Source organism: Capra hircus, chromosome 11 (genome assembly GCF_001704415.2).
Source record: "Capra hircus breed San Clemente chromosome 11, ASM170441v1, whole genome shotgun sequence".
In the NCBI taxonomy this organism is placed as follows: Eukaryota; Metazoa; Chordata; class Mammalia; order Artiodactyla; family Bovidae; genus Capra; species Capra hircus.
The window spans coordinates 37,560,776-37,572,323 of NC_030818.1; the positions used below are offsets into that span (position 1 = coordinate 37,560,776).

General features: G+C 40.4%; 2 protein-coding genes across 7 annotated transcripts in view; one reads left to right on the forward strand and one right to left on the reverse strand.

Annotated features, from left to right (window-relative positions):
• Nucleotides 1-8,764, reverse strand: part of CLHC1 (clathrin heavy chain linker domain containing 1) — a 35,676-nt gene extending 26,912 nt beyond the window's left edge. For 3 of the 6 annotated variants that reach the window (XM_018055258.1, XM_018055257.1, XM_013967655.1), the window contains exons 1-3: nt 8,678-8,751; nt 6,078-6,334; nt 304-491 (exon numbers count right to left, since the gene is read on the reverse strand). In XM_018055258.1, coding sequence (XP_017910747.1) covers nt 304-491; nt 6,078-6,254 — 365 coding nt within the window. In that variant the 5' untranslated portion in view covers nt 6,255-6,334; nt 8,678-8,751. Of the gene's footprint in view, nt 1-303; nt 492-6,077; nt 6,335-8,372 lie in introns of those variants that run through there. The other 3 variants (XM_005686611.3, XM_018055256.1, XM_013967657.2) reach the window with 3 other exon arrangements.
• RPS27A (ribosomal protein S27a) lies at nt 9,054-11,491 on the forward strand. Its single transcript, XM_005686612.3, has 6 exons — nt 9,054-9,140; nt 9,239-9,303; nt 9,698-9,752; nt 10,176-10,261; nt 10,770-10,901; nt 11,303-11,491. The coding sequence occupies exons 2-6, from the start codon at nt 9,256-9,258 to the stop codon at nt 11,450-11,452; spliced, it is 471 nt and encodes a 156-aa protein (XP_005686669.1). The 5' UTR covers nt 9,054-9,140; nt 9,239-9,255; the 3' UTR covers nt 11,453-11,491.

Below are 11,548 nucleotides of genomic sequence, written 5' to 3' on the forward strand. Positions count from 1 at the left end.
AAATTGTACCATTAAACCTTCCATGCAAGAAATTACCTGGAGCAATTATCTGCATCCTTCATTTTACGATACTACAATGTGCCTCCAATTATCCTAAGAGATACTATAAATTTCTCAAAGTGAATTAATATTATTTTTCAAGTAAAAATACAGTAATTTCAATAGGAAGGGTAACATAAAAACATGGCTTTAAAATAAAATCAAAGTTGAAGATGACGAAGAATCATTAGTTATAATTACAATGGCTAGTTAATAAACCAAGTAGCAATTATCACCTTTTGGGCTACTTACAAATATACTTACTTCGCTTGAAGTTGGGCTATTCTTTTCCTGTGGTATACCAACGCTGTGGGCTCTCCTGCCAAAACTTTAAGTTTTCCATGAAGATAAAATGCAGTTCTTTGGCCTTTCTTTATTGTCTCAATAAATGTGTCATATTCTTTCTTGATTGAAGTAAGAATGGATTTGTATGCAGTGACATACTCTATTACCTGAAACAGGATTTTTTCTGTCTATGGCACTGAATTTTTTTCTAGAAGACTATAGATCAAAAGCCTTGCAAATAGCATTATAATTTTTTTAATGAATGATGGGCAATTAGAAATCTAAAATTTTACAAATTTGAGCTTGCACTTATATACAATATGCCTGGATATTAAAGATAGTTCATGGTTACTGAATATATGATCTTTGTGAATCATTACAATTCTGTATGCTTAAATATGAGAAAAAAACATTTTTTGCTCTACTCAGGAATTAACACATACATTATATGAGGTCAGTTAAAACCAATAGCAGGTCTAACTATCCCAACTCTGAATCTCTTAAATACAATTACATATCATCCCTCACTATCTCTAAATCTAGTCTCTGACTTCATTCAGACCTTAAAATCCTGGACTCCCTGTATCTCCCTGTTTTTCTAACCCATCTGCTCTTGTTGATCAATAATCTCAATTACCAAACTGCATTTCTATCCCCAAGATGTCAAGTACAATTGTAGAAAACCCTTCACATCTTATATTCATGGTTTAAAATGATGTTTATGTACATAATATCTCTGGAACGATAATGGAAAAAAATAGAAACCTACAGAGGAGGAAAGAAGAAAACTATAGAGAAAGAAAGGGTAAGTAGGTTCTAAAACGAGAGGGACCTGACTTCATTGTATACTCTGCTTATTGGTTTTTTACTTTTTCTTTCTTTTTCTCTGGTTAACCTTGTGTAGGAATTACTCAAATGAAAAAGCAATAATAACTAAGAAACACTTTAAAGAAGTTAAAAAACAAAAACATTAAAAATTATCTATAGTTGCCAACTCATGAGAATTTCAGAAGGCGTCAAGTGATATAAGGAATAAATATGACCAATCCACAAGTTCCTCTGAAAGATACAATTACGCTTTCTACCCCTGCTACATATCTAGTCTATAGTATACTCCACTATGGCTAGAAAATACCTAGAAAAAAATAATGCAGAAAGACATCTGGTCTATCAAGAAACGGTATAAGGAGGGGAGTTCCCCATTGGCCCAGTGGTTAGGACTTGTGCTTTCACTGCTGTGGCCCAGGTTCAGTCCTGGGTAGGGAAACTGAGATCGCAAAAGTGGTATGGCCAAAAGAAAAAAAAAATGGTATAAGGAGATAACTGATCAACGCCAAGCACCAGAAGAGGATTTCTGAGTGGAAGATACTGGTCATCTTTCTGACATGACCAAACTACCTATCCACCAAAATCAAGACTGCTGCCCAGCAATTTTCAATAAAGTGAAGACCATTAATTTATGGTCTTTCAAGCTAAACACTTCACTGTTACCTGCTACCAGCTCCCATGGGTTCACTAGAAGAAACAGACTTCAGAAAGACACTCATGAAGTTTTGAGAATGCACAGAAAATGTATTAGAGTAAAGGAGGCAAGCTGGTATGCTAGAGGTAGAATAGTTTTGGTTGGCCAGCAAAATATTTAGAGATTTAGGAAATTTCACTCAAAGCTCGCATTTTTAGCTTCTCCTGAAAATTCTGAAGAATCTACCAACATGGAACTCCCATTCCTTTAATGGCAGTAGTCAGCTGGAGCTTTAAATTGGATTTGTTCTTCATTTCACCACAGTCCCCATGATTCCTTATTCTCTTAAAGCCAATCCACCTAACTCTCATATGACCTTCCTGACCTCTAGGCATTCAAGCTTCAGTCTCCATATTAAGGCTTCCCTTAACTCCTCCAAAACAGAGCCGTATTTCCCAGGTACAGAACTATGAGGAAGAAAAGGAATGGCACTCATTCCACCTCAGCTCCCACTCACAGGACATACACTATTTGCACAAAACACCACGAGGAACACAAAGGCCAGTCACTTTCCAGAGTCCGGCTGCCTCTATAATTCATCCATATCTCCTGAAACTCACTCTTCCTAGCCTTGATCGTCTTTGCTTATTAAGTCCTTGGCTCTCTCTGGAACCTACCCTCAATTCTTGTAACACAAGCCTCAGGTCTCCTTGCTTTGATTCAGGCATGGTTCTCTAGGCTGAATCCTCTACCTCTGATTTTAAACAGAATTTGGTACTTGTTCTCCGGTGCTAAGCACTCAGGGATGCAAGTTGGTACTTTCATCTTTTGCCAAACTAGACCCTTCCAAGAGATAGGGAAGATTAAAGAAGGCAGATATTAATAGTTTATTAACAACCAAATGTGCTAGCATAACATGAAAATGAAAAGGCAGATTATTTTTGTGAGAAGCTAGAAGAAAGGTTCCTCTAAGTACCACAGGATTTCTATTTCAGATCCCCTCTTAGTTTTGAAGAATAGGATTCTTCACAATGTACAATGTATAACTGTATAACGTACAAATAGTTCAAATGGAAATCTTGGGGGGTAGGGAGAAAAGGACTAAAGATACAGAAATCACCTTTTATTTAATCTCCTGTCTTTTTTCTAGGAATTAAATTTACCAACACCTCCTCCAAAATGACTTCACCATAACTATACTAATTTAAAGCAGAGAGCTCTTCATGTGTGAAAACTTGTGACGAGAGTTAGCATTTGGATATGCAAAAATTAGTATGTTACAGTTATAACTTTCCTTTGCTGATTTCACACAAGTAGAGTCTCAGCACGATTTCTGATATTTATAAAACCTATTCAATACACTACCTATAAACATTCACCTAATACATTCCTTAATGACTAAAACACCAAAACAATTCCATTGACCATAACAACTTATAAAATGAAGCTAACCACAGCTTTCTTATCCATTCATCTGCTGATGGACATCTAGGTTGTTTCCATGTCCTGGCTATTGTAAACAGTGCTGCGATGAACATTGGGGTACATGTGTCTCTTTCAATTCTGGTTTCCTCAGTGTGTATGCCCAGAAGTGGGATTGCTGGGTCATAAGGTAGTTCTATTTGCAATTTTTTAAGGAATCTCCACACTGTTCTCCATAGTGGCTGTACTAGTTTGCATTCCCACCAACAGTGTAGGAGGGTTCCCTTTTCTCCACACCCTCTCCAGCATTTATTGCTTGCAGATTTTTGGATCGCAGCCATTCTGACTGGTGTGAAGTGGTACCTCATTGTGGTTTTGATTTGCATTTCTCTAATAATGAGTGATGTTGAACATCTTTTCATGTGTTTGTTAGCCATCCGTATGTCTTCTTTGGAGAAATGTCTATTTAGTTCTTTGGCCCATTTTTCGATTGGGTCGTTTATTTTTCTGGAATTGAGCTGCAGAAGTTGCTTGTATATTTTTGAGATTAGTTGTTTGTCAGTTGTTTCAGTTGCTATTATTTTCTCCCATTCAGAAGGCTGTCTTTTCACCTTGCTTATATTTTCCTTTGTTGTACAGAAGCTTTTAATTTTAATTAGATCCCATTTGTTTATTTTTGCTTTTATTTCCAGAATTCTGGGAGGTGGATCATAGAGGATCCTGCTGTGATTTATGTCTGAGAGTGTTTTGCCTATGTTCTCCTCTAGGAGTTTTATAGTTTCTGATCTTACATTTAGATCTTTAATCCATTTTGAGTTTATTTTTGTGTACGGTGATAGAAAGTGATCTAGTTTCATTCTTTTACAAGTGGTTGACCAATTTTCCCAGCACCACCTAGATGTCCATCAGCAGATGAATGGATAAGAAAGCTGTGGTACATATACACAATGGAGTATTACTCAGCTGTTAAAAAGAATTCATTTGAATCAGTTCTGATGAGATGGGTGAAACTGGAGCCAATTATACAGAGTGAAGTAAGCCAGAAAGAAAAACACCAATACAGTATACTAACACATATATATGGACTTTAGGAAGATGGCAATGACGACCCTGTATGCAAGACAGGAAAAAAGACACAGATGTGTATACCAGACTTTTGGACTCAGAGGGAGAGGGAGAGGGTGGGATGATTTGGGAGAATGGGAATTATAACATGTATACTGTCATGTAAGAATTGAATCGCCAGTCCATGTCTGACATAGGGTGCAGCTTGCTTGGGGCTGGTGCATGGGGATGACCCAGAGAGATGTTGTGGGGAGGGAGGTGGGAGGGGGGTTCATGTTTGGGAACGCATGTAAGAATTAAAGATTTTAAAATTTAAAAAAAAAAAAAAATTAAAAAAAAAAAAAAAATGAAGCTAACCTGAACCTGCCAATGTACCAGTTCTTAAAGACAGATTTTCTACATGACTTTAAAGGAAGAAAAGACTCTTTTTTCCATTTTATACTTTTATGGATATGCAAGTGAAGTGAAGTGAAGTGAAGTGAGGTAAAAGTCGCTCAGTTGCGTCCGAGTCTTTGTGACCCCATGGACTATACACTCCATGGAATTCTCCAGGCCAAAATACTGGAGTGGGTAGCCTTTCTCTTCTCCAGGGGATCTTCCCAGACTAGGGATCAAACCCAGGACCCAGGTCTCCCACATTGCAGGCAGATTCTTTACCAGCTGAGCCACAAGGGAAGCCCAGGAATACTGGATTAGGTAGCCTATCCCCTAACGAATCTTCCCAACCCAGGAATCTAACCAGGGTCACCTGCCTTGCAAGCAGATTCTTTACCAACTGAGCTATTGGGGAAGCCCAGTAGATAGGCGTCAATTTTCTTAATTCCACTTTTAGGTATCTATGACTGCTTTATGCTCACTTTTCCTTAGAGTGAGGCATTTTATTTTTATTTTAGAGGAGAAATAAGACTCAGTGTATAATGCTTAAAAATTAAACAAAACAGAGTTCTTCTATTTTGCCTATGGCTGTTTAACTCAGAGACAAATAGTTTACAGAAGTCTTAACATAAGTATTTCTTCCAGGTAAGGAGGAAAGGATGCTAATTTCACTTATTTTACTGTCAGGGCATTTTCAAAGACAGGTGAGAAAGAAAAAGTGAGGTTAAAAAAAAAATGAGGATCGGTGGCCATAATGCAATCATTTATAAAGAAAAGGTGGTTTTTCTAAAATCTTAAAAAGCAAAATCAAATGTTAGCTAAAACTGCAGCTGGAGGAGGAAATGGCAACCCACTCAAATATTCTTGCCAGGATGATTCTGTAGACAGAGCAGCCTGTTGGGCTACAGTCCATGGGGTCACCAACAGTTGGACATGACTGAAGCAACTGAGCATGCGTGCACCAACTGCTTGTATACTGTGCCTATAAGACCTCTAATCTATGAGGGGTCTCAATTCAATATTATAGATCAAATTAAAAGCAAGATTTTAGTGACACTGCAAACCAACCCAAAACGATGAAGAATCACCAAGTTCTGGCTACTGCCCAATTCCTAACAAATCAGATAATAATTTAAGATGGAAGGTCAAAATGATGTTTGAAGGCACAGATTGTAGCTCAAAGCCTGACAGCCTGCAGCTATCATAGCCTTAAGCTATGATAACTGAAACACTTATTAACTGTCTAGTAATATAAATCCAGCATAGCATTTTCCACATTCATCTCTTTCTGACAAATTGGGCAAATTTCTCAAAACTGATAAATGGAAGTAGTCAAACAAGCAGTGGTGTTACTAAGGTATGAATCTTATTGTCAGGATGGACCATTTCTACCACATAAAAATTCCACTGTTTTAGAGCGTTACGATACCTTATCAAAAACATTTCGGTATATGATGTAATATTCATCAGCAGGTCCTTCCTCATTACAGCACACTCTTTCAGTTTCTGTAATTATGTATCTTTGCATTCTTTCCAAAAATTCCTTGTCACTTCCACTAATGATAGGAGGGAGAACAGCATGCTTATTTATTTCCTGGACGGACATATGTCAATCTAGACTCCTGTTCACGAGAGAAAATTTATGTCTTGATCTGCTTACGCAACAAAGCCAAATTTTTGATAAGCCTGAAAGAAAAAAAAAAATCAATTAACCTAAAGCTTTACATAAATTAGGTCAAATATGGATCTAAATAAAATGTATCAGAAAAAAAACTCATGGGTCTTCATGAAATAAATATTTCAACCTATGAGTGAACAGGTCTAATAAATTCTACTGTTATGTGCTATACTATACCTCTGGGATAGAAATACCAAACACCAGACAATAAAAAGCTCTTTTCTTACTAAAGAAGCATTTGTATCATAAGATCGAATGGTTTAACATTTTCTAACAGAAGTTTAATTAGCATTTTATTTGCTTCATGTGGGAAAACTAGTTTGAAAGCATCCTGATGAAACAAACAAGGTCAAATATTGTGGCCTGCAGTCATTCTGGTATGGCAGTGATAGCCTTGCTTATAGGAACTTAGGCTTAACTCTAAGACAAGAAGCTACTGGAGGACTGTGTGCAGAAGACTGACAGCTGACTTACATTTTCAAAGAATTGCTCTTACTGCCCCGTGAAGACAAGGGTTGAACTCAGAATTACTGGGAAGCTACTACAATAGCCCAGGCAAAAGATAATAGTGGCTTGAAACAGTGGTAACAGCAGAGCTGTGAGAAGTGTTCAGCGCATACATCAAAAATAAAACCGTAAAGATTCGTTGAAGGATGCAATGTGGGTATGAGAGAACAGTCAAGGATGACCATAAAGTTTCTGGCTTCAGCAACTGAAAAGATTGTTTTGCCTTTTATGAGATGGGAAGATCAATTTCATAAGATCAGGAGTTTGGGCCCACCTATTAGAGATGATGAATTGACAGCTAGTATGCGAAGCTGGAGTTCAAGTGAGTAGCCTGAGTGAGAAAGAGGTTTATAAGTCATCTGCATATAAATATTTAAAAGTTATGAGGCAGAATGGAAAAAGATCTCGGAAACGTAAGCAAAGCAGATATCCAAGGATGGGGCCTTGAGGGGCACTTCAAAGCTTAGAGGTCTAGCAGATAAGGAAGAAGTAGCAAAACAGCCTGGAAAAGAGGGTCTATGGAGATCAAGTCAATCAGGTGAAGAAAGTGTTTCAAAGAGGAAAGGCATGATCCACTGTGTCAAGCGCTGCTGACAGGTCAAAGAAGATTAAATGGATATTGAATTTAGCAGCACGGAGGTTATTCCCACAGTTATTCAGTTGGAATAGTAGGGGAGACAAAAAGCTTGTCCCCAGAAGTGGGTTCATTCAATGGAAGGAAAAAAATTAAAGAGACAATGAGTATAAATAACTTTCAAGGAGTTTTGTTGTAAAAGTGGAGAGTAATTGGCAGAATATGGGATGAAGAGTGTACCAGAGAGAAGAAATGGATTCCTCAGAAGTGCCAAAGTAGGAAAGACATGTCCGGAACTTCAGTTAGCAAGAGTAAAGTGAGTAATGGCTTTGGCAGATTAGGCTCTAAGGAAGGCAGAGGTTCACTATCACACTAAGGAATCTGGGTTTTATCTTGAAGGTGAAATAGCATAATGACATAATCATTTTTACTTGTTAGAATACTTTGGCGGCATAATAAACGTGGGTTAGAAGACGACTGGGGACAGAAAAAATTAAGAAGCCTGAATTTGGGGATGGGGAAGCAAGAATGGCAGAGAGAGAAAGACAGTAGGGTACATGACAAAAGGCCATATGGCTCAGCAGGTAAAGAAACCACCTGCACTGCAGGAGACCTGGGTTTGATCCCTGGGTGGGAAGATCCCCTGGAGAAGGAAATGGCAACCCATTCTAGTATTTTTGACTTGAAAAATTCCATGGACTGAGGGCCCTGGCCGCGTTAGCATATCGGGTCGCAAAGAGTCGGCACAGGACTAAGAACAAACGCGTAGCAAAGGTTTAGCTCGCTAACCCTCCTGCCTTGCCAGGAGAGCACCCTACACATACTCCAAAAACTTCCTCTTAGGACTTTCACAACTCCCAACGTCCAAACTTGGAGATTCTGCAGTAAATAAACTACCATCGGGTTTCTTTCCCATATGACTTCATGTGAAAATCTTAAAACTCCTTAGACTTAACATACTAAACCTTTTCACACTGCGTAGTGACATACAAGACAAGCTCTCCCTCAAAGTAGCAGAGCCGAAGGGGTTGAGGACACCACCTATTTTTCTGGTTGCCCGGAGCTGGCCACTGGAAGGCCCTTCCCTTGAAGGCCCTGGGAGCTTCTGGTGGTAGATTGCTGATTCTCCGCCCCTCACCGCCTCTGTTAGTGGGTGACGACACTTTTGGTCCCCCTGCTCTTCTCCAGCTTCTTAACCTTCTCTCCTAGTCACTTCTGACCCGTTTCCATCTCCCCGAAACCATTACTGCGCTTGCCTCTTCCTCCTCACCTTAACCCCTTTCTCCAAACCTACCGCTAGGCGATAGTAACTAGGGAGCCGGGAGGTGGGGAACTGCATCTTGGGACAAGTAGTCCTGCTGAAAAGAAAGCAGTGGAAACTACAATTCCCAGAAGACACTGCCATTTCCTCCCTTTTTCTCATGAAGCCCCTTTAACTCCACCCCCTTTTAAAGGCCCTCTTACCCACGTCAACTACAGGGGGCAAGTCTTTTAAAGACATTTCTAAGTTGCTTAAATCTATTATTTCGAGAAAGTTCTGGGTGATAAAGTGAGAAATAAGCTAAGCTAGAGGGAGGAGAAATGAGGTCACGACCTGGTCTGGCATATGGCTGGACAGCCGCTGCGACAGTGCTCAGGCACTTGGTGTGGCCGCCTAGGAGGCGGGGCCTCCAGGAGCGCCCGGAAAGCTCGTGGACCAGCGTGGGGCCTTCCTTTCGGATCCGCCATCTGCGGTGAGTGTGTGCGTTCGGCCCCGCTCTGGCCCGTAACTTGCCATCGCCCTTCGTGTGTCTCCGGGTCTCATCTGTCTCCTCCTTTTCCTCACCCTCAGGTGGAACCGCCGCCGGGATGCAGATTTTCGTGAAGACCCTGACGGGGAAGACCATCACTCTTGAGGTACGGGCCAGGCCGGGGAGAAGCCGCGGCCTGAAGGAGGGAGGGCCTGAGGCGGGTTTCGGCACGCGCGCTGCTTTCCGCCGCGCAACGCGTTTCTGAGCCGGGCTTCTAAAGTCTGTTCTTGAAGTGAGGGTTGTTTGTTGAGCCGCGGCCTAGGGCGCGGTTTCTATGCCTGAAGTCCGAGCGTGTCACCTCAAGGCGTTCCGACTGGGTAGCCGGAGCCGGTGCCGCGCGGTGGGAGGGAGGCGCTCCTGTAGGTGGGCGCGAGCACGTGTGGCCCGGCCGCGCAGTCTGGGCTCTCCTAGGTAGGCTTCGGACCCCACCGGCTCGGTTCCTGGGTGACTTTCAAGTTTCTTACTCTATTACCAATATGTTTGCGTTTTAAAACTCATAGGTCGAGCCCTCGGATACAATAGAAAATGTAAAGGCCAAGATCCAGGATAAGGAAGGCAAGTTGGTACTTTCTGATTCAGAAAAACTGACCTGTAGAGGTTCTTGTCAGGCGCTAGACATAGCTGCTTTCTGTAGGGTGGGAAGAGGTCTGATTGAAACGCGTTGTACGAAAATGCTTTTGGAATAAGACAGTAGACAAACGTTTATCAGTGTGGAGCCAAACTGCAGTACGTTTCACGTGTGTGAATTCGAACGAGCTGGCTAATTTACACTCTTAGCGTCTTCTGTAAAGTGGCTGTGTTAACATATATTGAGTAAATGAGATTAAAATGTGTAAACATTTACAGTTACACCTTTGCTGTAGTCAAAACTCACTGATGACTGTCAGTACCATTTATTTGACTCAGGATTGTAAATCTTGAGCAGATATGGTCTATTTGCTATCACTTAATTTATGTATTCAACTTGTTTCCCATTAGGAATTCCTCCTGACCAGCAAAGACTGATCTTTGCTGGCAAGCAACTGGAAGATGGACGTACTTTGTCTGACTACAACATTCAAAAGGTCTGTTTGGAGGAAAGCAGCCCCTTAATAAATACGTCTTACAACTGGGAATTTTGACCAATATTCGAAAGTAGGGGGAATAGCGTTCAATTAGCAATAGTATCCCAGGTGATTCCTGCATCAGCATTTGAGAAGTGCTGCTACAGTCCCCTACATTTTGGATTTTGCACATTGCATCCCATGATGTTATTTAACCTTTCTATAGTAGTTTATAGGAGAAGGCAATGGCAACCCACTGCAGTACTCTTGCCTGGAGAATCCCAGGGACGGGGGAGCCTCGTGGGCTGCCGTCTATGGGGTGGCACAGAGTCGGACACAACTGATGCGACTTAGCAGCAGCAGCATAGCAGTTTATATAAGAATCAGATAACCCCTCCCCAACATTCCATCATCTGTGGGTGTGCTTGACATCCAGTTAGAAGGTGTATGATGCTGGTTGTCCCTTCTCTGAACACTAGCATTAATTTAGCCATTTTTAAAGCTTGTTTCATTCTCTGTTCAATAACAGGAGTCCACTCTTCATCTAGTGTTGAGACTTCGTGGTGGCGCTAAGAAAAGGAAGAAGAAGTCTTACACCACTCCCAAGAAGAACAAGCATAAGAGAAAGAAGGTTAAATTGGCTGTTCTGAAATACTATAAGGTGGGCCAAATAACTTTTTTTGTCTATAGATGAATAATTTTGTTTGCATTTCTGGTTTCAAACTCTTTTTTTATTAAAGAAGTTCGGAGTTTTTCCCTGTTTTGGTATTTGATTGGGCTTTATGTAATGGGGATTACCTGTAGCTACTTCATTTCAACTAAGCTTCGGGTTCTAATGTCAGTTTGGGTTCAGGTCTTAACTCTATCACTTGCATGGTTGGACTTTTAAAAACTCAACTTTTTGTTGAACTAATTATGGTGAGAATTTGGGATGCTTTGGTTTGTAAATATTAAAAACTATCATTGTCGTGTAATTTAAAGGATAAATATTTTGAGTCACTTATAAGCCAGATTTCAGAATATGTTGCAAGATTATCTTAATAGCAGGTTTCTGCTTTTTAGGTGGATGAGAATGGGAAAATCAGTCGCCTTCGCCGGGAGTGTCCCTCAGATGAATGTGGTGCTGGAGTTTTTATGGCCAGTCACTTCGACAGACATTATTGTGGCAAATGTTGTCTGACCTATTGTTTCAACAAACCAGAAGACAAGTAATTGTACATTGGTTAATAAACATATGAGCTAACATTTAAATGTTGGGTTTTATTTCACTGCTTTTAAAAGTAGACTTTAAGCGTTCTAAAGTAACCT

Excerpts from the sequence above, each read along its gene's own strand:
- RPS27A (XM_005686612.3), top strand. The coding sequence starts at position 9,256 with ATGCAGATTTTCGTGAAGACCCTGACGGGGAAGACCATCACTCTTGAG. Across the intron at positions 9,304-9,697 it reads GGAAGACCATCACTCTTGAG|GTCGAGCCCTCGGATACAAT; the intron begins GTACGGGCCAGG and ends TAAAACTCATAG. Across the intron at positions 10,902-11,302 it reads CTGTTCTGAAATACTATAAG|GTGGATGAGAATGGGAAAAT; the intron begins GTGGGCCAAATA and ends TCTGCTTTTTAG.